We start from the raw sequence: 25003 nt of genomic DNA on the forward strand, positions 1-25003 counted from the left end.
GAAATCATTGAAAACTGGTGGGGGGGGAGAAAGTTCTTCATCTACAAACCCCCTCCCCCACAAACATATGTGTAAATTATACGATACATATTTGTAATGTTTTTAAAAGTAAAAATAAAATACTAAATTAAAAATGTATTATTATTATTACTATTATTAATTACATAAAGGAAATCAATTTGTTACTTTTATACATAACTATCAGATATTAATTCTTACTAACTGGTTAAAGGTGTTAATAAATTATGAAATAGTTCAAATGGTTTCAATATGTGTAAGATTTTGTTTACTTTGTGCTTTATGATAAATCAGATTTCATAGTTATTATTTTCTTTCATTCTTGTCTTACTTTTATTGTGCGTATTGATGTAGATTTGTTAATGATCTCTTGGCAGAGAAAGTATTCAATACTCACAACTACACTAACTAATTTGTGTGCGTTTTCCATATTATTCTTAGTAAAGTATATTTGAAATTTAAGTAATTGCTTATCTTTTGTTTGTTGTAACAAAAACTCCTCCCCCGGAAATTTTTGAGGCCAAGATTGTTGGTGGGGGAAATACCCCACGTCCCCCCAGGATTTTGCACCCTGAGTCCAGGGTGTACTACGTGGAAAGGAGGTTGACACTTGCGTCTTTCGTGAAGGTCACCCACCCCTTAGTGCCTATGTATGACGATAGACATGAGTACGGAATCTTACCAGTTGCTAGTTCAATGTAGAATTTGGAAGCTACCGAACCCCGTTGGAGAGCGTAGAAAGGTTCACTCTATGTGCAGAAAAAAAATCTTTTGTCCATGTAACACGTTGCAAAGACGCAGCGGGGAAACGTGCGACCTACATATCGTTCTTGAGGGAAAACGGAAGACGAAAAAAAATATGCTGTGTACAAAGAAAGTTATCCATTCCGTATGCAAACCGTTGTGCAGTATTTCCTGACCGACGCTGAAGTGCACGGGGCAGAGGCGTGCTGGGATGAGGACGGGGGAAATACACACACACGCTCAATTTACTTCGTTCTTGATGTATTCGTCGTGCGACAAGCAGAGTGACGTAACTTCAATTTATCAAACTTACAGGAGAGAGGAAATAATGTAATCTTAGGAATATGTATTTCGATACAAGATCGAGACCAGGAATAATTTCACGTGATGGAACTCAGGTGAAGAATCATTGATGAAAATTATGAGCCACCTGTTCTTGTCCTTCAAGATGTCTGATAACACAAGTTTAGAAAAGGAAAAAAAAAAAGATCAAAGCATTACAGCACTTCACAAGGAAGCAGATCTGGGTGAACACTGTTGCCATTGTCGACACTTCGAAGAAACTTGCACCGGCCTTCTAAACTGTGTCCTTCTGGACAAACTTTGAAATGTTAACAGACTGAGGAAGAAACCCATAAAAATTGCCAATGTTATGGGTGTAAAAATATCTTAAAGGTTGGAGAGTAAAACAAGCTTTCAACTTTCAGGCAGAGAATTGCTCAGAAACCCTTAAAATAGCAATAAATTGCAAATGTAAGTCACGTACTTCAGTCACCTTTTATGGTTGCTGAGACGGCTGGACACACAGTTTAGAGCGAGATCAGAACCGCTTTGCAACTTGCCTCCACCGGGAATCAAACACGGGATCCATCACAGTCCACCTTATGTTCAGATAGGCCCATCGGGACTGGGCCTACAGTTTCAAGTATGCATGCATTTTACTTTACGTCGCTTTTCTGCTTCTTTTGGCCAAGCGCAGCGACGAGGATGAATGATGATTAGATGAAACTAATGAAGGGACACTGACAAAGAACACCAATGCCCAGGCTGGGATTAGAACGCTGGACCCCTGGCGTCGTAACACGTCATTGTAACCACTTCGCCACGGAGGCCGGCTGAAATATGCTTAGGTTGTGAAGATTGATTGATTTGCTATATTTTACTTCGCCTTTTATGCCACCTTTGGCTAATTTGCGCAGATGGTGATGACTAGGGCACGGAAGTTAAGGAAAAATCCTTTTTTTTGCCCCTTGTGTCCGAAGACGAGGCCCAACATAATACATGTTCGTTGTGGGTCATTGTAGGCCAGAAAAAGGTGGGTTTTATTTGTACTTTTTTTGCCTTTTTCGGCGTTTTTTGGCTTATTGGTCCTTTTCTCGCCTCTTTTTAGGTCTTAACGGCTTTTTTGCAACTTCACCTTCTTTCGACTACGTTTTTACTGCCCATTCTCAATTCGAATCATCATCAGTTCATAACCTCTTAAACATCCTTTATGTAGTAAATAAATAAATAAATATATATGAAATATTCCTGAAAAAACATTTTTGGACTGAAAGAAGATGCATTTCATTCATATAGTTTTTCGCACTGTGTGTTCCATACCACCATAATTTTTTATTTTTTTATTCATTAAATATGTAATTAAAACTGGTTATTAATTAATTTGGGTTACATTTATACGTCTTTTTTTCTGTTTTTAGGTCCTTTTTTATATTTTTAGGTCTATTTATAGGTCTTCAACTTCCGAGCCCTAGTGATGAGTGATGATGTGATGATATTGATGAATGGACACTCACAAATATCCATACCCAGGCCAATTTAAGTTGTGAAGAAAATAACATTATTGCAATTGAAGATTATGTGAGGAACCATTGAATCATATTTTTTTTCAAAATTCCTCCTAGTAATATAATGAAATGATTAATTGTTAATTTGATTATGTAATTAATGTAAAATGTTTACTGAACCAATGGGAAGGGTTTGGACCCGTTAAATCATCCTCGGTCATGTTCACTAGCAAGCAACTCGCCAGACATTTATCAGAGTGTGATCCATGGGATCTAAACGGAACTGAGCACAGATTGCTGTGTGTGCACTTTTATGAATTCTGCTTCAGCAACACTGTTGCTATTAAAATATTTGTCCAATAGTTCTTTGCTAAATTTCCCACTCTAGTACCGATGATTTCGCTCGAGCGCCAAATAGTTTGCACTGACGACGCTAGATATCGTACGGAATTTAGAGCTTCCTCGCTCGAGCGAACAAAGCTCGAACAGGCAAAACGAGCGGTATACGCTCGAAGCCCAGTAATTTGACTAAGTCCTCAAATGTAGATCGTGAGGTGAAAGATTGACCCGTTCTTTCAGTCAAGAGAACAAGATTTAAACCGAATGCAATAAAAATGATCACAAACACTCGTGGCATTCACGTGATGCATCTCAGGGTATGGGTGATAATATCTCTATTCATTCGTTGGTCAATTAATAATCAAAGTCAAGTTTTCACTAAGAGAAAAGAAGTATATTTTACTTCTTAGCAAAATAAATACTTATGCAGGGTGGCTACTCTAGGACCATGATAAAATTCAAGTATGTGTAATTCCCGGTTTTCAAGGCGAACTTTCCAAAAACTCAAGCAGATGTATGCTCTATTTTAACCTTACGTATTACAGACTCTCAACATCCACACACAAATATCTTCATAATATAAATGGTCTATGTGATTCCAACATCCTTACTTACTTACTTCCTCTAGTCCCTTTCTGCCATCATAGCGTAGGGTTGGTTGCCTCGATCCATCTCCTCCATTCCTGTCTGTTTCCCATCATTCTCTTCATCATATTTATTGTCTTATTCCTTTCTCTTCCAATCTTTTCCATTCTGTCTTCAAACATTATCCTTGGTCTTCCTTTACCTCTCCTACCTTGCACCTTTACTTCTAGAATTTGCTTTACCTTTTTGTCTTCATTCATTCTGAATACATGTCCCCACCACTTTAGCTGTCTCTTTTCAATTATTTTCTCTAGCGACTCCTGTTCCACTTCTCTTGGCATGGGGACCCTGACCTCTACCAGGCGCGTCCCTCGGGTGGCGGATGAGGGATCCCACCAGATATGGTGGGGTGGTCCGAATATAGAATAAGGACCCGTGGACCAACAGGGAGCCCAGTGCCTGGGGGCTTAATACTGGGCCACCCTCTCTCTAGGGGTTAAAATATAGAGAGCCGGCCCGGAGGGCGAAGACCAACGGTTCCAGAGGCGGAAGAGGATCATAGAGAAAATCCCAACGGCAATGGAAGCGGAAGAGTTACGACCTTAGTGGCCAATATGAGCCACTAAGAAGCGGATTGGATATCTCCGTCAAATATCCAAAACCAACTGCTGCCTTGCAGGGGTGTGGGAGCACCAAAGGATTCCAACATCCAAAAATTATAATTCAATTGAACGGTATACGTAATATAATTAAAATATTTAATTTAAGGTGCTGAGTTTCAATTTACAGAGGAGGAACCACGAATTTTTGTCTGAGCGGGCGGGGAGGAAGTGTCAGGATAAACGTACTAATAATAATAGTGTTAATAATAATAATATTATTATTATTCATTTGTTCTATTTTACTTCGCATCTTGTGCCACGTTTGGCTAATTTGCGAAGATGGGGATGAGTGATATGATGAAATTGATGAATGGACAGTCACAAACATACATGCCCAAGCCAGGATTCGAACCAGTCGGGACCAACATTGTTGTTATTATTATTAGTAGTAGTAGTAGTAATATAGTAGTAGTATCAAAGACGTTATTACCCTCGTAAATTATGCAAAAAGGGGGTAGAAGTTGGTGCTAAAGCATTTCTGTTCGAACAAACGATTTCAATTATTTTTTCTCCACACGGCACAGTAGTTCAGATCCCACTTCAAACTGTAGGTCCAGTCCCGATTAGCCTTTCTGTGCACAAAGTGGACTTCAAACCACAAATCAATCAATCAATTTTACAACATTTTTCATTTAGATAGTTCGGCACCCAGGGCCGACTCCCACCGTACCCTAGCTATGGTTATAAACTTGATAAGACTAAGAAAAGCAGGAATTGCGAGCGAAGCGAGCAAGAAAATGTTACGAAAATAATTTTTATTTGCATAAAATGTGAATAAGATTTGGATTAGAAAAAGTTGTAATTTTTCACGTCTACGGAGAAAAATTCAAGTAGAATTCACGCATAATTCCCGGAATTCAAGGAATTCCCAGTGAGTAGCCACCCTGTTATGTGTACAAATCCATTGGAATTTCAAAGAAATAACAGCATCTTACAATTCAGCTTGACCAGTATTTAAAACTCAAAGCCCGAACTAAAAGTAAAGACAAAACACAATCGTAATTCCCATGGCAACAGCTCATACAAGATATGTACATAAAGGTCAGTCACTATCCTGACATTATCAGTGATAGGTTTAAATATGAAATACCATAATAATTACAAAATTAATATTAATAACAATAAACAGTTGTACAACGAGAAAGGTAATTAGGAAAGGACAATAAACATTTGTACAAGAGGAAAGGACGTGGCAAGATGCAGTGAAATTGAAACTTAAGTAAATATAGTCATTAGCTCCATGCTAACATATAGTATAGTCTATCTTACCAATACAGTGATATATGAAAATGAAATAGATGATTGTGAGCTAAAACTGAGAGTTGGGTGTTATAAGTCCACTTTATGCACAGTAAGGCTAATCGGGACTGGACCTACAGTTTAAAGTGGGATCCGAACCACTTGTACCTCCACCCGGTATCGAACCCGGGACCCCTTGATTACAAGGCAATGACGCTACCACTGCGCCATGGGGGAGGCCCCCTAAAACTGAGAGGACGGATATTTTGCACATACATGTGTATGCGATTATTGTCACATTAAAATGATATTCCATTGTTTACGTTCGAGGGTGGCAGACTCGAACGAGAACAAGCGAGCGAAAGTGGCCCCATGCAGTACTCCACTCGGTACAATGGTAAGCCATACGAATTACAAGTTCTGCACAAATACACACCTACTGGCAACCCTGCTTTCTAGCACCTATTCCCTATGCCAGAGCAAGGTATACTATACCAACAATTAGGTGTTATTAGCGGCAGAATTTCCACCGCCATTGCTCAAATGATTGTCTCACAAAGAAGCGCTTTTCGCAAGACAAAGAGGAGGTTCCCATACATTGACCTTGGGCGTTGAGAAAGAAGTTGCTAAAAAAAAAGAAAAAGCTGCTATAAAAATGCTCTGGGTCCGGTCAGAAGCTGACCATAAAAAATGGAAACATGTACGAAACTCGTAGTTCCGCACGTCAAAGAAAATGGCTGCCAGAGATGGAATAAAAAAAAAAAAACATTTCTGAAACCACTTACGGAAGGATTCAGTCGCAAGGTTTTTCCAAGTATTTTTAAATAAATTTCCAGACGATTCTGTGGTGTTTTAACGTGTTTGAACTCTGCTTACTGTCAGGGTCAGATTTTTGCCTAGGCCCAATGGCCACAAGCTCACGATTGACATTTATATATTATAGATACATCAACACATAGGCAATTTTTGCCCTTTACACAATAAGCCCCTAACAAAAACAAAATTGAGAACAGGCCCCTTACAAGGAAATAGGTATAGTCCGCGCGTTTACTTCGTTAACGTCCAATCACACTCAACCTTCAGACAATGGGCGCAGATGTCATTCTGCTCGTCTACTCCACGTGGAGTCTCAGTCACATGACTACGGTTACGCTGTTGCCCTAATGTCAATTTGTTGTTTGCAACTTCAATGTGGAGACCTCTCTCCTTTCGCAGCTGGAGAATAGATGTGGCAACCAGAGGCGTCTCCTGAACGCATGCGGTGCATGATGCGCATGCGTCATTTGTGGAAAAAAGGACAGCTTGCTCTGCGACGACATTAATGAGCATTTCTACATTCTATTTTCTTCATATAGGAGAAGTATTTATTTTAGACGAGAGCGCTCAACTACGCTTATAGAAAGTAATAATTATTTTCCCACAATTGACGCATGCATCACTTCATATCCAAGAAATGTAATATAAGCTTAGTTGAGCGCTCTCGTCTAAAATAAATACTTCTTCTATATGAAGAAATTAGAATGTAGAAATGCTCATTAATGTCGTCCCAAAGCAAGCTGTCATCAATTGCCAGACGCCTCTGGTGGCAACACTGTGCGTTGAATGTGATTGTTGTAGCTGGTGAACGAGCTCCCTCGACTCCAAAGCCAGCCGGTCGTTAACGAAGCTAGCGCGTCAACTATATGTTAAAAACTTCCTAATTTTTTAAAAAACCTTTCATTCATTACTTACAAAGAACTAAAACTATAATGTCTCTGACGACTAAAAACTCCTAATCTAGTTAAAAGCTGAGGCTGTAAAGAGGCACTCAGCACACACAAGGACAGACACAGGACAACACAACTCCACAGAGGATTATCCTGGCTGTGGATCGAGGCGCCAGAGCTTCGTAGGCCTGAAAGAAGCCGTTAGTGGGGTGTGGTACGGGGAAGCGAGGTTGACCACTACCCATAGGCCCGCGAGTTTGGGGAGGAAAAATTACCCTACCGGAAACTTTCCTTCCAAACATTTTATTGTAGCTGCAAACTATCTTCGTGAATTTTTGTAGCGGTTGCGGAACTGATTGAATGAACCTCAAAGGTTTGGTGTCCAAACTTTAGTATTAAGTACATAAAACGGTCTTTGAAATCTGAGTTGACTGAAGAAACGACGTCCAAGACCATACAAATTATTTCTTCACTAACACGCAGATTAATATCAAATTTACATTCTGAAGCTATGCTAAATCTTGCCATAAGCATGCTAAGGCATGAAGTTATTATATACATATAAACGCTGATATAAAATTATGGGTGTAAGCGATGACCTTTTCAATAGCCACCATAGTAGCAGCTACGGGGTGTGCCGGGTGTGCCTAGGCTGCTTTATCAAAGAGAATTAAAGACAGATATTTCAATAAGAGAGAAAATAAGCGGCAGTTTGTAAGAAGTTGAAAATGTCATTACTTGTTACAAACGTGTGCATTATCGCTGATGAAAGATATTTACTGCATTCTACTCTGTACTACAGCGCTTTTCTTCTATGCCTGTCACAAGCTGCACGTGTGAGAGAGAGCTTTCTCCAAGCTTACCAAAGTTACAACTAAATTAAGAGCAACTCGGAAGCAGGATAGATTGGAAGCCTGCTCTTGCTATTTGTGGAACAGGAAAAAGCTTAGTCTATTGATGTAAATGAAGTTATTGATGAGTTTAAGAACATTGTACCTTTTGACAGACGTCTCTTGTTATAGATGACGTGTATTTTGATGTATTTGTTTGTAAGATTTATGAACACTTTGTGTGTGTCTGTAATTTCTATGCAATTTGACTTGTGTCTACTACATATATTCAGAAATTTTCAACACTGTCATTTGATGAATTTATATTCCTTTACAAACATCAGTGCAGTTAAAGAGCCAAGTGATTGTGTTGCAAAATATGCTATTAAAAAGGTACAAGACCTCATTCTTTTCTTTGTGCACACCCAAATATAAAAGTCTAGCTACGCCTATGATAGCAACTCTAGTGTTAACTCCACTTCCACATCCTGGACTGCATTCTGACGAGGTTGTGGCGTCTGGGACCCCAGTCAGTATAATCTGTGAGGCTTGACCTGTATGTGTGTGTTTGGAACTGTCCCTTTCATCAATTTCATCTCGTCACTTTTCATACCAATCTACGCGCTTAGCCAAAACTGGAAGAAAAGCAAAGGAAAAATAAATCAATCAGTGGAGGGGTGAAAATCCACTTTCGGACTCCGTTCTCCCACCCTTGGCTGCTTCAATAATTCCAAAATAGTCGTCGCCTTGTAATCAAGGGGTACCGGGTTCGAAACCCGGTGGAGGCACATGGCAAAGTGGTTCGGATCCCACTTTAAACTGTAGGTCCAGTCCCGGTTAGCCTTCATGTGCATGAAGTGGACTTAATACAACAAATCAATCAATAATTCCAAAGGCACGGACTCATTCAGTGGAACACCGCGGCGAATCCACGTTTACAGCTGGCAACAATGGGCCCGGCTATCATCTACAAGACCTTACATCCTCAGGTACACATTGCGCCACCTATAGATTGTTACGCAACGCAACAATGCCTGCGGCCAACGTCCAAGGCCGAGAGGACAAGGAAAAAAACAAAAGACACGCGCCTTGCGTAATCAATTAGCCTTTCCAGTCGATCCACGGCCACCAAATTGCAGAAAAATACATTTTCATTGGCGTCAAGTTAAAAAGTTGCCTCCATGCAAAAATCCTTAATGGGGCTGACGGATGAGTGTAAGCAGTTTCTGGCACGGTGCGACACTGCCGAACAGTGTCAAAGGCTTCTTGGAAGTCCACTTACTCACAGACTGGCTAATCTAAAGGCACAGTGCGATCGAGCTATACAAATCTCACTGGGAATCAAACCCGAAGGGTGGAAGGGGTGATCCTCTCTGTGAAGAATCCAAATGTCACCACAGAGTACATCCTGGACTAGCAGACTAGCGAGGCTCTGGCGTTTGGACTCGCAGCCAGTGTTGCCACAGTATGAGGGCACAATTTCCCTTTCCAAAGGCAAAATTTCCCTTTTGGACCAATTTTTCCCTTCACCTAAGCAAATCAGAAATCATACAATAATAATAATAAGTATTAGTAGTGGTAGTAGCAGTAGCTGTAATTATTATTATTATTAGTGGTGGTGGAAGCAGTAGTAGTAGTATTTCCGTTGGTCCATGTCACTAAAAAATGTTACAATTTTTCACATACATGCCACTTTCATCGCTTCCTGATCAGATGTCCCAGGTTTGGATCCTGGTAAGGAAGCCATTTAATCGTTAATCCTCATCGTTACTATTATCAGAGGGTGCAAAAAAGCGATGTACTTAACAGAAATATAAGTAGATACAGGCTATATTCAAGGTAGCAGAAAAAAGAACAGAAAAATGAAAATGTGAATACGAAACTGGAACTTAACATAAACTGTAATAATGTTATCAGATGTCTTAAAATTTCCCTGAAATTGTAGTATTTTTAATCGAAATTCCTTTTTCCCTTTTGGCTAAAATTTCGGTCCGAATTTCCCTGCAAAAGGGAAATTCCCTTCATGTGGCAACACTGCTCGCAGCCAGTGGGGCTTGTTGTGTGCTGTACATTAGTGCTTGTGATCGTCCCTTCTTCCATTTCATCACTCATCTATTCCTAGATATAGGACCCTCCAAGCTTGGGGACATGTGCGATGACAAGCGTGTTATGTCCGAAATACTTAAATTTACATAAAACATTAAAATGCTGGCCAAGGCCAAATTTATTGTTTAAAAATACAGGGTGTCTCAAAAGTAATAGCGCAAACTGCCACAGGTGAAAGTACAGGATAATAGAAGCAAAAAAAGTCTCAGTAAAGATGGGTCTGCAAACGAGCAGTTTTGGAGATAATCGCGAATGTGTGGTTACAAGCCGCCACTGACTTCATTGTCTGTAAACGTCGTCCTAGTTGGAATGCTAATAATGTGTGTGCGAATGTGTGGTTAGAAGCCGTCACTGATTGCATTTTGTAAACACAGAGTGCTTTACTCCTTGCGCGTTCCGAGGTTTGCTCTTTGTTTACAAACAGAACAATTCCGAGAGGTGGCGTTGTAATCAAACAGGATGGACACAAACAGTACACAATCTAATCGCACTGTGGGAGTCACGTCAGTTGTGCTGTGTAGTAACTTCCATTTTGACATTGACACTTAGCATTTTACCAACTAGGACGACGTTTACAAACAATGAAGTCAGTGGCGGCTTGTAACCACACATTTGCGATTATCTCGAAAACGGCTCGTTTGCAGACCCATGTTTACTGAGACTTTTTTGCTTCTATTATCGTCTACTTTCACCTGTGTCAGTTTGCGCTATTACTTATGAGACACCCTGTATATAGCTACTAAAATCGTAACGTTTCCACCCTCTAACAGGGTGTTCTTCAGACGATTCACAATAAACTCTATCTTTATTATTTATTGTGAATGTTATGTTTTTAGTATATATTTTTTATACAATAAAATTTTGCATTGGTCAGCATTTCAATGTTTTATTAACATGGAAACAAGACGTAACAGTGTTGCCATTAAATTTACAACAGTTATCGTCATTAACAAAATTTGCATAAGAATAGTGCAAATAATGCATATTGGTAATTTAATATTGGCAAAAAAGCATAGCGCTGAAGACCCACATTTACTGGATGTTGCTATACTGAAAGTCATTCACCAGTTTTTCTTTGATTTAAATCTACATTAAATCTGTTTGATTTTCGTTTATCTTACTTAGCATTTCTGTCACTTTTGGCTAACCGCGAACGTGAGTGATGATATGATGAAGGGGACACTCACACAGAACACCCATGTTCAAGCCGGGATTCGAACCCGGGACCACTGGAGTCGTAGCGCGGTATGATAACCACTTCGCCACAGAGGCCGGCTTTCCGTTAGTAAGGGGTCCAAATACCGGGCCAGTACGCATCGGGCATGTGAAGACCAGAGAGTGGTACAAAGAAATACGAACCAGAGTTTACAAGATTCGCCGGGTGTTACTAGGCTGGAAGTTTCCACAAAACTTGTTTCCACAAGGTCAGAAATATCCCACGGGTTATGTAAACGGGAAGGCGACGCCATGTTTTTGTTCACCCGCAGGGACATTCTTAATTAAGAGACTCCCATGAACTTTTACGTGCGAAATAGACTCCCTTGCACGCACGCTACTGTCTCCGAGGACCTTACCTCTGCTATAGCTGGCAAATCGTTGACACTGGTACTCTTACTATATTTAGGGAGCTTTCACGCCTAAGCGACAAGTGTCACTTGATTGATTTGGTATTTTAAGTCCACTTTATGCATAGATACGCTAATCGGGACTGGACCTACAGTCTAAAGTGGGATCCAAATCAGTATGTGCCTCCACCGGGAATCGAACCCGGGACCGCTTGATTACAAGGCGACGAGGCTACCACTGCGCCATCGGACAGGCCCCACGTGTCACTTGAAAACGAACCTCCAAAAACAAATGCAATCTTTCGAACCGAAGTAACAAGCTGCACATGTCTCTTGCGTGTCGTTCAGACAGGGCACTGAATCGTGTCGCCTCCATCTGTTGGTCGCGCATGCGCACTGAATGCTTTTATACATACTGGATAGGGCAAGTTTTTGTCTTTATACTGAAATACGCACATTATATACTGTAAAATTACTTTTCTCGTGGGGGCGCCTCCTGAATCCACGTGTCAGTGTGTCTCAACGCAGGTATACAACAGAAAGTGAGTCGGATGTCGTGAAAAATGTGGATGACTGGGAGAAGTGAAGGGGAGGTGTGGAAATGTATGTTCATTTCAAGCCGCGACTCAAATTTCCAGAGGGGTGTAAGGGGTCTGTTAAGGTTTTAATCATTAATCAGTGTACTTAGTGGGACCTGCAGCGTGTACAGTTGGCAACACTGCCTCAAGACAGTCTCATTCGGCTTCAGTGAACCATTCAAACAACACGTGGGGGTGTGTTCCGGAAACACAATCTAGTTGTATTTGTTAGTGTGCGTATATAATCATGTGTATTCGTCAAATAAAGGGTGGGCCATATTGATGGGACACATTTCAAATGCATATGTGGAGCATGTAGGAAGCAACATTTATTATCAAATATATGGAAAACATTGCCAAAGGACGGGAGTTTCGCACTGTGTTCAGTGTTTGAAGATAACATCCCTGAGATGGACACTAGCTTGACGAGCACCGTCACAGTCACCGCTGAGCGGTACAACACGACGCTATGAACATTCTTCATATCTGAAATGAGACTGCTTGGCCTAAGGGACATGTGGTTGCAGCAGGATGGTGCCACTAGTCATACAGCAGTAGTGTCAATGAAAATCCTTCGACGACACTTCCCGGGTCGGCTCATCTCGAGATTCGGGGATGTCCATTGGCCATCCAGATCCCCGGATCTAACTCCACCGGACTACTTCCTGTGGGTTTACCTAAAGGACAAGGTGTACAACCACAAGGCCCACTACCATCAATGAACTGAAGGACAACATCCGAAGGGAGATAGCGGCCATCCCAGCCGAAACCCTGCGCAAAACTATGCTGAACATGACTGTTAGGAGCCAAAGAATGTTCTCGTCAAGGTGGTGTACATCTCAGGGATGTAATCTTCAAACACTGAACACAGTGCAAAACTCCCGTCCTTTGGCAGTGTTTTCCATATATATGGTAATAAATGTTGCTTCCTACATGCTCCACATATGCATTTGAAATGTGTCCCATCAATATGGCCCACCCTTTATAAGGATTTACTGGTATCCCACTACAATAATAAGCATCCATTTACCAGTATTCCTTTTATAAATTCAAAAAAACGCATCAATATAAAAATACCTCTTAGGTAATCACAAAATATAGTTTTTCACATGGTATTGGTAGAAACAAAAGAAAATTGGAATTTTGCATAACTTCAAGGATAATTAGTCTGCAAAACTGTCATGCAGCATTTTTGCGGACCAAAAGTCTCGGCACATATCGGTAAATAAAATCCAACCGATACATCGGCTCAGCGGTTCAGTAGTGTTTCGCCCGAAAGCGAAATTCGTAGAAAAATGCTACAGTTCGTCCGCGACGGTTTGATGAGTTGCGTTTCGTCCGAGCTTGGATCCAGAAATTTTAGTCATGTAAGATGGCAACGCTTTCTTACTAGCTGACGACTGGGATGGTGAGAGGTTATTAATATTTGCAAGTTGCAGAGGGAAAGAAATATTAAAACAACAAAAAAATATTTTCTTGGATGGAACATTTAAGGAGTGTCGTAGATTTAGGAAACACTAGAGAAGAGACAAATGTTACGCCTGCAGTTTTTGCGTTGCTCCCTGACAAAAAAAGGTTGCCTACATTCGCCTATTTGAAGCTATCTTTAAAGTACACCGTGATTCAAAAAGAATATACGTATTATTACAAACCAGTATGCTGTTGAAAGTACTCATCGGATTACAGTCCAGCGGTTCTGAACGGAAGGTAACATCGCGTAGTTTCGTTCAAGTGCCGCTAGACTCTGCCGAGTGCGGCAATTCCATGGAGCTGTTAAGCATTTTAAACATTCTAAAAATAACTTAAAATATCCATGGATTATCCTTGCGGGCCCATGGGTCACTTATGACCCACTGTCGTGCATGCCGAGTGCGAGGCTATACGGCAGGCCCACCTCTACTTTTATAGAGATGGACCTTCTCGCACTGAAAACCTAAGCAATCAACAATAGGTTTTAAAGCTTCATTCAGTGTTGCCAATCTCCGAATGCAGGATTTCCCTTTTACCAGTGTAAAATTTCCCTTTTTCGACCTAAATTTCCCTCGATTTTCAAAACACATCTGAAACTGTATCTTTGTATTACTTACTATAACTGTTAATCAGGACCGTATATAAGGGGGTTTAGTGGGTTCAAACCCCCCATTGAATAAAATACTAGAAACTGATCATATTTTCATAATATAATTAATTATCAAAACATTTGAATTTTAAAATAAAACACTAATGTATTGAAAATATTCCGAAATAAAAAAAATCGTCTGCGGCGCAATGATTTGGGGGGAAATTTTCGTGAGATAGTTTCTAATTATAGTTTAATTTAGTATAATGTATATTATGTAATAATATGAACCTCTCTCTATAACTTAAACTAGGAGGACTTTGAAACCCACCCATTGTCAAAGCTTAGCTAGGGGCCTGCCGTTAATATTTTTCTTTTGACTCCTGTTTTGCCTGAGGAACAAACTATTATTATTATTATTATTAAATATTTATCAAAATCATAAAAGTGTGAAGTAATGGGCAGCCACTCAATATGAATTTTTTTCACATGTTTCCCAGATATCTTTTCATCCGCAGATATATCACCACGACGTTTTCCAACCTTTTTGGGAGTTGCAGGTAGCTTCCTGTCAGTCACCTCTTCCATTCTCCTTGCAACGACACAGGACACACAAAGTCACACACACAGCCACTAAGACACGTTCTGAAATGATGGATGGAACAAGGAAAGAAGTTGAAAATCGCGTCTCAAATACTTTCCAGGTGCAGCGCGGCTCGTGCCTTGAGGCCTTTCTAGGAAACGCGACAAATACAAGACTGACCGGTCAAGGTCATCTATAACAGGGAGAAAGAAAGCTTACTGAAAAGTGTTACTGTTGCTAACTATTCATTTGGAAAAAGTACACGCTGAAAAAACATATTTTCGAACTATTTAAAAGAATGAAACGAAAATGTGAGTTTAAATTTCCCTGTTTTTTAGCTATTTTTCATTAAATTTCCCTGTTTTTTAGCTATTTTTCATTAAATTTCCCTTTTCCATTTTCACCCTCAAATTTCCCTGTGCCGAGGGAAATTTCCCTGCTTTTGGCATCACTGGCTTCATTAAACGCTATTACGACGGTAGCCCTCGGACGAAACGCTGCTCGGTCAGGTAACCGTTCCTGCCTGTTCCTGGAATTCGGAAGAAACGCTACGCCACGGGCTCAGCGATAGTATGCCGTAACGTGCGAGGAGCTCGTTTCCTGTCAATGTTTGCGATTGTCGTTTCACCAATTCCACTCTCATCTTCGCGAGGGTGGGAGAAAGCTGGAGAGAAAAGAGAAATACGTAAAAATTAACTTTCCAAAATCGACACCTAAAGCAACAGGCAGACAGGTGTACCAGCCGGGGCCGACGACAGGCGGGGATGTGAACCAACCCAACTCGATATCTCTATTAATATTGCTCTTTTTGTGCGTGCGATCCTCAAGAATTGGAAGAAGACTCGGTTCATTCCTCGATTCTTTTTGGAACGCGCAAACCTTTCGCAAGCTGAGTCTCGGCCGCAATCACACTCAAAACGTTAATAGCACTCAAACACGCTAAGAGAGCGGCAATCATCCTTTACGTAATGAGAACGGCGAGCCTTACATAATCCTTTCGACAATCTCCATTCCGACACAAAACCCCTTTTTCTTCTCACCGCTCCATTTGTGAGTTCGTTTAGGCAATTGTTTCGACGAACGCGTTAATCTTGGATACGGGATTCGAAAAGAGATCAGGGTGAAATGCTTAAAACATGTTTCACGATTTTTTGTTTCAAGAATTTCTCGTGTTTAGGAAGAACATCTATATTCTAAATTATGAAACAATTAGACTAGTTACAAACTGTTCTTCCAGCATTCGGGAGTATCTTGATGTGTTGAGGTTTAGTTATTAGATAGATCCGTTTATTTTACTTCGCATTTCTAACACTTTTGGTTTATCGCGATGATGATGAATGATGATGAAATGGATGAGTCGAGTTTCTTAAGTCCACTTTATGCACAGATTTGCTAATCGGGACTGGACCTATAATTTAAAGTGGGATCTGAACCATTATGTGCCTTCGCAGGGTATCGAACTCGGGACCCCTTGATTACAAGGCGGCGACGAGCAAGATGGATGAAGGGACAAACATATGGGCAATCCACAGGGGATTATCCTGGCTGCGAGTCCAAACGCCAGAGCCTCGATAGTCTGCAAATTGCAGTCCACGGTGGAAGAGAGGTTGTCATTTGAGTGTCTTTACAAAAGATCACCCTCGTATCCCCTTTAAACACACACACATACATACATCATGATGATTAAAATTTTTGAGTGCGTCGACATTTGCTGTTGTTGAGTTCGTGTTTGAAGTCCACTTTATGCACATTAAGGCTAATCGGGACTGGACATACAGTTTAAAGTGGGATGCGAACCACTATGTGCCTCCACCGGGTATCGAACCCGGGACCCCTTGATTACAAGGCCATCGGGGAGGCGGGTGTGCGTCGACACGTATGGCCAATTTGCAACCCTTTTAAGTATATGAGGGCAAATTACCTAAAACCCTGAACTTAAAGTTAAAATTGGGGTTCAAAGAAGCCCTGGTTCAACGTGCAGTGTTGTAAAGGGACCTGCAAAATACAACATCATAAAAAGGTAAGGACACACTACAAAAAACCTTCCTCGCTCTTCTCAAAAGGTAAAAACATTTACTGAAACACTGTTGTCATCTCCCAACATGGATAAATAAATCGTTGGAAAGGTTAAGAATTTGAGGAATGTAAAATCGGCACGTTGGAGAATAATATGCCGTGGACTTAAAATGACATTGCAGACACACACTCAGACAAAACAAGACAGACCTCACACTCAAGACTATATCGGCTTTGCTGAATATTGTCCTAATAAGAACGCGTCACGTGCCTTGTGCAAGTGGCCATTGAGAGAGAAAACCAGCCGTGAGCTACGGAGTAAACCATAAACCAGTCGAGAGAAGCCGAACAGCCGTGCACTTTGTGTGAAGGACTCTCTGCAGAGAATGGTGCAATGGCGATTACGTCACGAGGCTAATATCCAATGTCGGTTGTGTGTTTTGGCTGAAAAGCACGATTTCGTATGCAAGGAGCGGAGACGCCCGGGGGGCATGGGAGCACAGGAGAGAACTTGTTGAACTTATCTTGTAAACGGGTTGTGGGACTTCTCGAACGCATCAGGTCTCTCGTTCAGTGATAAGGCGCCTGAACGTGGACGGCCTGGGTTCGATTTTCGATTGGGGATGAACACGTTCTTCCATCGACTTTTTGTCTTGTTAACTTGGTTTCCCAGTTAAGGAGGGGAAGGGTACGGTGACAGAAGCGTGATGCTGATCGCGACAGCTAAAGGGCGGGGATTGTCCCCCAAAGTTACCCCCAGAATAATAATAGCAACTGAAGTTAGTTAGGTCCTGGTGACTGGATCGAGCTTCTGTAGTTCTTGATTCAGGCTATGCCTTTAACAGACATGGAATATTCTAAAAATAAGATTTTAAAATGAAGATTTCACTTTTTCCTTCTTTAGCTGCTTCTAAGTGTTGGTTATCACAGCGCGCTTCGAGGCCAGGTGTCCTGGATTCGAATCCTAGGCTGGGGATGGGTGTTCTTTGCGAGAGTCCCTTCACCAATTCCATCATATCATTATTTATCGTCATCTTTGCAGTTAGCCAGAGTGACAGAAAAGCGAAGTAAAGTAAATCACTTAATCAATAAATGGTTAAATGTAAATTTCTTTACTCATTATGCGATTTTCTTTGTAGTCCGAGAACGTTGATTAGGTAATTCCCGCACCTAACAGACACCAGCGCCCCTACAGGTGAAGTTCGCATGCACCTTACTTTCCCATCAATCCTTTAAGCTAATTTATGACCTTGCATGTCCATCCGCAGATAAAAATAGTTGTGATCACTGCACATCCGAGATCAGACAGAGTCCGCCTCCGAAAGGAGGGGAAACAATGAAATAGGGAAAAGAAAAATTACACTTCTTCACTTTTCCTGGCAGAGACACTTTTCGGCAACGTGCAAGGAAAGTGGGGAGAGGTCGCCAGGCCACTTAACCTCTACTGAGCTAGGTCCGAGGGCAGGCGGCTTCTACAAACGTCCCGGCTGCAACTCAAGGAGGAAAGCGCCTCCAAGGTAGTTTCCGTTTCAGCCAAGGTTGCTCGGGATTATTATTCTTGAAAGGAAAAGAAATTCGATCACTGCCTTGCGGATTTCCACGTCTTTCAACGGCAATGGAGATGTTCCCAGTAGGCTGTTGTTGGAGATAACCGCTACATCAGATGCCACGTTTAGCAAATAGTCCTTATACTCACGGAGTTCCCGGTTCGAATATTGAATAATCAGTTTCTGGACCTTGGGTGGAAAATGTCAAGAATGGCCGAGAGACAACATTCTTTCTGAAAATCGTATCAATATGGGACTATTTTATTTTTGAGCTCTCTCGCTTTCCTAAACCCGATTTCCTTTAGGTCCATCTCAACGTTACATCCATCCATCTTCGTCTTGGCTTTCCTACAGGTCCCTTACCATTTAGTGTCGTTTTTCGGCAACTTTTGGCTAACCGTGACGACGAGGATGAGTGATGAAGGGACACTAATGCCCAGGCCGGGATTCGAACCTGAGATCGGTGGCGTCGTAGAGCGCTGTGCCAACCACCCCGCCACGGAGGCCGGCTATTTACTGGATTTGTTCTTTAAGGTTTTCCAAAATGGTTTAGGACAACAACAAAAAAGCGCTAGTCGTTTGGGTGTCGTGGGACTGGGCCTCGCTGTTCGCGCATGCGCAGTGAATGTTTTGCTTTAGACTGAAGAGGCCAGTGTAGCTTGTTTGCCGCTTAGGTGTGAAATCTCCGTGTCGCTTTGGTCGGAAGGAACACTCAAGCACAGGCAGTGAGCAGGGGCCGAGATCGAAAACACGACCACTTAACGCGCTCGGTCATCGGGGCAGATTCCATCATGCTGAAACGAGTTATACCGCTGGTCTCTTCCACTGTCGGCGAGGAAGCTTTTAGGATTTGGTATAATTGCAGGCACATTGTCTGTAGCTTAATTGTTGTCCATTTCCTATATGAATTTTGCCTCTTCGTTTCAGAACGTGAGACTGACTCGGAATTGATTTAGGTCATGTTTTAGGAAGAAATGAGATTGGAGCAGATATTTGAAATCACTTATGTGGACACCGATGACAAGTCCATCACAGGTATGCAATTACGAGTATATTATTTTGCATTACATCTACCTTGGCACTATTAAATAAAAACTTCAAAATGAAATCATAATTGTTACTATATAGTGTACATGTCTTCTCCGAGAATACTGCATTCCCACAACACACAAAGTCATTATCACAGTATACACCACCATTACTGGTGCTGTTTATTGTAACTAATCAACAATTACGTACCCCACCTCCATACGGCTTTTCCGCAAGCTCGCGAACAGTATTACATAAACAAGAATAGTGCATCAAGACTGTAAAGGGACCTGCACAAGGTAAGAATTTTAGATATACACGAAGGGCGCAAAATCGCCATATGTGTCGAACCACCCACTAATTTTTACTCAAAATATACATCTGCACGAACTTCCTCAGTCCGACTGTGCGGCCTGGGAAACAGCACACGTCTCCTAGCATATATAATGAAGGAAATGCTGCATCCTGAACGTAAGACTCTTACAGGTTAATCCTCGCTCCGTAAAGCAGGACTTTCCTCTCCGCGATCAGGACACGGCAAGGACACAGGAAAGGTCAGAGGAGCCTTCGAGTGATGGGAGTCTTGGATGCGATTGTGTACGGAGGATCGGGTTACCAAACAATGAAGGAAAAAATCTCAGGGTCGACGGAGCTGTTTTACTTAAAGACCGGCAACTTCAGCGCCGGAAGTTGCATTCCTCCCCTATTATACCAATTAAGTCTTCCACTAACTTCAAGAGTAACTAATTAGGGACATTCTCACCGCCACTACTGTAGCAAATAGCGAAGACCGTCTCCTTGATAGGTTAATCGCTTTGCTACTTCGACTGGGATGTTTTGCCAAAATCATTTCCTTGATATTACGTCCAGAAACCAGTTGGGTCTATGGTACGGATATCCGAATGTGTGCATTATCCGGGCAGATCTGTAGTCTTTTGGAATATCCACATATTCGTATTTCACTGCATAAGCTTGAGAAAACGAGGCGAGATTAAAAATTTTGCACACATCCATGCTACACTGAACGCCGTTCAGGACCACACCTTTGGCACGTGTGCAATCTGGTTAATACAACAAGAAAATCTTCTCTTACCTGTATCCTGTGAGGATGTTGAGAAGGGTGGACTTCCCAGCGCCGGAGGGCCCCATGATGGCCGTGAGTTCCCCCGACCTGAACCTCCCGTTCACGCTTTTCAGGATGGTCTTCACATCTGCAATACAGAGAAACGTATTAGTTCTAATTTTATTAGTCTTATTGGTGTGCTGAATTATACTTGGTCTATGATAATGACAACAAATTAATATACTGACCTTGGTTTCAGAAGAAAAGTATTTGTTATCCGATCAGACAAACAAGATTCCTCCAAACCACATGGTGAGCGACACTGCAGCTTAGACATCTTAGACATCTTGTCCTTAAATTACGAGAAACTGTATCGTTAAATTCTAAAACACCTAAGCAAAAAACGACGGATTCTAACCGAAGCAAAACTCGATGATATTGGTGCAGCGTTAGAACGTTCTCCAAACAAACCTCTACGCCGTGTTTCACAAGAGGTGGGCGTGTCAAAATCATCGGTACATACAGTCACTAAGCTACTAAAATTAAAACCATACTCTTATAACACAGGTTAGTGCTCGTTTTGCAATATTTATATAAATGTCTGCATATGTCCATAAAAATAAGCGGGCATTTCAGGCCGCAAATGTCGGCATCTCCGTCAGTGCCGCCCGCCACGCTTCTCCCGATCTCTCGGCTGCAGATCGAAATGGACGCACGGTACTTGGTCTATGATAATGACAACAAATTAATATACTGCCCTTGGTTTCAGAAGAAAAGTATTTGTTATCCGATCAGACAAACAAGATTCCTCCAAACCACATGGTGAGCGACTCTGCAGCTTGAAATAGTGGTGCTATATATATTATTATTCTAAAGAAAAATAATACCACTGCCTTCCAAAACTCTTGACATAGGGCCTAGGGGGAAAAGTTTGTTATCTCCATTGTACTGTATTGGTAATTGGTTTCTCCTATCATGGTATAATGAATTAACATACAGATAACAAAATTTACTTCATAAATAAGAACATGGCAACACGGCACACAGTGGTATCCGCTAAACCGTGGGAACTGCAGGCTGTCATTGCTAGCGGTGTTGCCACCTTCCGTGTACAGCTTTACTCCACTGAATAAAAATCTGTATAAAATCGGTTTCGCAATGTGAATTGACAGTGATAATAGATTTTAGAAACAGATTCGAAGAGCTTCCAAACAAGACTAATATTGTATTTGTAGGACTACCCGATACTAAGAAAAAGTTGTCTCGCAAAATTGATAACGATTTTTTGACAAATTTCAAAAATCTGAAAATTAAGATTTATGCTTAAAACCTTCCTGACTGCACCATATCAAAATTTCATCACGATCGAGCAACCCGTTTTTTTATTTATAGAATTTCAAAATGAGCAATCGTTTGCAAAACTCAAAAAAACCGGACCTTTTTTTTTTTGTTCTCAAGACGACAAAAATAAGGCCAACTCGAAAAAAAATTGTTTGGCATAGATTAACGCAGAACTGAATAAGCTAAATTTTGATGTAACTCGTATTTTTGTAGGTCTACTGGTTAATTTTTAATTGCTAAACTCGAGTATCTATAATTTTTAATCCGATAGTAGGTCAAAAGCTGAAGCATTCTGCACTTGACAGCGCACAACCCCACAATGTCCCTTTTCCCCCCCACACAAATGCCGTTTACAGGGTGTAAGACGTTGAACAGAGGTTGGCATTTGAGTGAGTTTCCGAGAAGGTCACCACCTACATCCCGATGACACAAGGAGACGAATTTATCCAACGATAAATCTTGAATTGGGGGGAGCTTAAGTTGATTAATCCGCCCGTGATGGTACTGAAGTATTAACCATGTTTTGTTGACGGTCTAGCTTGAATACTGTAACCTCACAATGTTTCCGATTGATTCATTTGGTTTATTTTACTTCGCTTTTCTGTCACTTCTGGCTAATCGCGAAGATGAGTGATAAATTGATGAAGAGACACTCACAAAAAACACTCATGCCCACGCCGGGGTTGGAACCTGAGACCCCTGGCGTCGTAACGCGTTGTGCTAACCTCACATCGCAGAAACAAAACAAAACAAAAAAATATTTACGCAGGGTGAACAATTTGTACACACATTTTTCAACTTGACCCTACATTACTCCATACTATTTATATGACAGCAATTCGCAGGTCTCTTGAGGAAAAAATCTTTAAAGGCCCTTCCAGTCAGCCACCCAAGGGAAGACATTACTTCAAGTGGTTCTTCTAGTGCGTACTGATATTTTGCCTCTCATTATTAACATTTCCAATGCACCCTCTCGAGCCCGGTCGCATTTCACCTTGCGATTAAGAAATGGCCAATCCGACCAGTTGGCGACTGCCGCAGGGACCTTCCGTTGGAAGAAAAACTTGCTCTTCGGCAAAAGCAAACTGGTCTCAAGCGAACAGCCTTCGTCAAGAGTTGTTCTCGCTGAAACCTTTTCCAGCTATTAGCCTCTTGTTGACGTCATTTGCAGACAACTGACGTCATGAAGCTGTGAACACGATGGAAGACCCGCATATAAAATTAACTTTCCGATTTTACTATTCTCCGTCCGATGTACGAACGAAGTTAATATGAACAAAGACACGTCGCTTCCGACAAATACGATTGGTGGTTATTACTGGGGAAAGGATTTCTATCCATACCAATTATTTCTGCTGGACACTAGACTGCCATATCTACAGAGCATTCCCTGACATTCGCTACGAGACTCTGCGGCAAGCGTAAATTGGTTCTGAACCATTAAGAAGACCTTCTTTTCGGATCAATTCAAATCCGCTGCAAGTCCGTATTGAAATGAAATGTTGCGGAACCCAATAGAACCCGTTGGAATTGATGTGTTCCTGGAACTTTAACAATCCTACTTTCCACCCTTTCGATAAGAACAATTCCCACCACAAATGTTTGAGATCTTGAAGGAATCCGATGCACACAATCTATTCGAGCGGCAAAAGAAGCAATGCAACAGCAAGGGATGTGAGCGTCTTTGGCCGTCGTCCTCTGTGAAAATTCCCGCCAACTTTCAACGCCAAATTGGATACAGTGGATGACACTGATGATGACGTAGTGTTTACAGGATTCTTGTGGGGAAACCTGAAGGTAAGAGACCTGTGGGGAGGCCAAGACGAAGATGGAAGGATAACATTGAGATGAACCTAAAGGAAATCGGAAAGGGTGGAAAAGATTGTATTGAACTTGTCCAGGATAAGGACCGATGGAAAGCTTGTGTTGCTGTAGCCACAAACCTTCGGATTTAAGACGACTAGAGAGTGAGTTAGTTGTACAGTCACGGACACTTCTGGGTTGTAACGATACCATTATCTTTGAATGGGATTGTTACAACCCAGCAGTGTCCGTGACTGTACAAACACAAAATCCATTTTTTCCCAAAATGCTGTTGCAAATTGCATTACGTTCCATGAAAACTGACCCCGCAAAAGACGAAACTCCGAAAAAGTAACGACAGGTATCGGGACATAAATTCCACCGGACATTTGCTGATGTAGATACCACCGGTATTGGCCGATGCAGATCCCTACTTTATTTGTAATGAACTGACAGTGTCGACGATAACAAGCAGGAGGTAACACCTGTCCTGGTTTCCACACGTCAGGTGACAATTACCACACAAAGCCTTCATCTATTGAACCCTTTGCTCCTCGCATTGAATTCAAATTGAATCAAAACGAGAAAGGAGGTGACGAAATGATGCAGCATACTTATTCTAACAGCACATGACAGTTTTGCGTACAAGGCAGCCACTTGCCTTTGTCAGAACAGTTCATTTGCACCAATTGGTATATACAGCAATCTTGGTGGAGATTCCAGGTTGCTTTCAACTACAACTATATTCAGCACTGACTTATTGGAGATATGATTCCAAATAATAACATTCTGTCTGTATGTCAACTTTTGGATGGTAATAGTGACAGTGCACATTTTTTTTATATCATCGGTTTGAGTTCGCCTGAATGTGAAACTAGAAATAAACAATATTTAGAACCTAGGGGATGTAAAAGAAGTTTACAGACTGTTGAAAGTTTAATAAGGCGTGGACAAATAATAGGTAAATTACTGTATACCGAATACATAAGGATATTTTACCTAAATAACTTGTTTAATCAATCTTATATACCGGGTGGTCCAAAAGTCCCGGAACGGTCACATATCGTGAGAAATACACATCGAATCGGAAAACGAAAAAAGACATGTTTAGTAAGTGAAAGAAAGCTATTCAATGATAACACACTTGATTCCCCACCTCCGCCCCCTGGGGGTGGGGCAACTGTGAAATTTTAAATGGAAACCCCCATTTTGTATTGTAGAATCGGAAAGAGGACTTCATTCCGAGTCACACGAGCTAACAACCATTCTCCTAGCTCAATTAGGAACGGAGATATGGCGATTTTAAATTTTCGCCCCCAAAAAAATCAATAAAAAAAAATCAAAGGGGCGCTCTGCCCCTAATTGAGCTAGAGTGAAAGATATTGCAAATTCAGAATCTGCAC

The 25003-nt window shown here is 41.3% G+C and overlaps 1 protein-coding gene across 1 annotated transcript in view; it reads right to left on the minus strand.

Annotated features, from left to right (window-relative positions):
* The window catches only part of LOC146000227 (ATP-binding cassette sub-family G member 4), a 101202-nt gene that overhangs the window by 36134 nt on the left and 40065 nt on the right, over nt 1-25003 (minus strand). The window contains exon 2 of the mRNA XM_083137632.1: nt 20487-20604. Coding sequence (XP_082993758.1) covers nt 20487-20604 — 118 coding nt within the window. The remainder of the gene's footprint in view (nt 1-20486; nt 20605-25003) is intronic.

The sequence above is a fragment of the Lepisma saccharinum genome, chromosome 16 (genome assembly GCF_977018435.1).
Source record: "Lepisma saccharinum chromosome 16, izLepSacc3.1, whole genome shotgun sequence".
In the NCBI taxonomy this organism is placed as follows: domain Eukaryota; kingdom Metazoa; phylum Arthropoda; class Insecta; order Zygentoma; family Lepismatidae; genus Lepisma; species Lepisma saccharinum.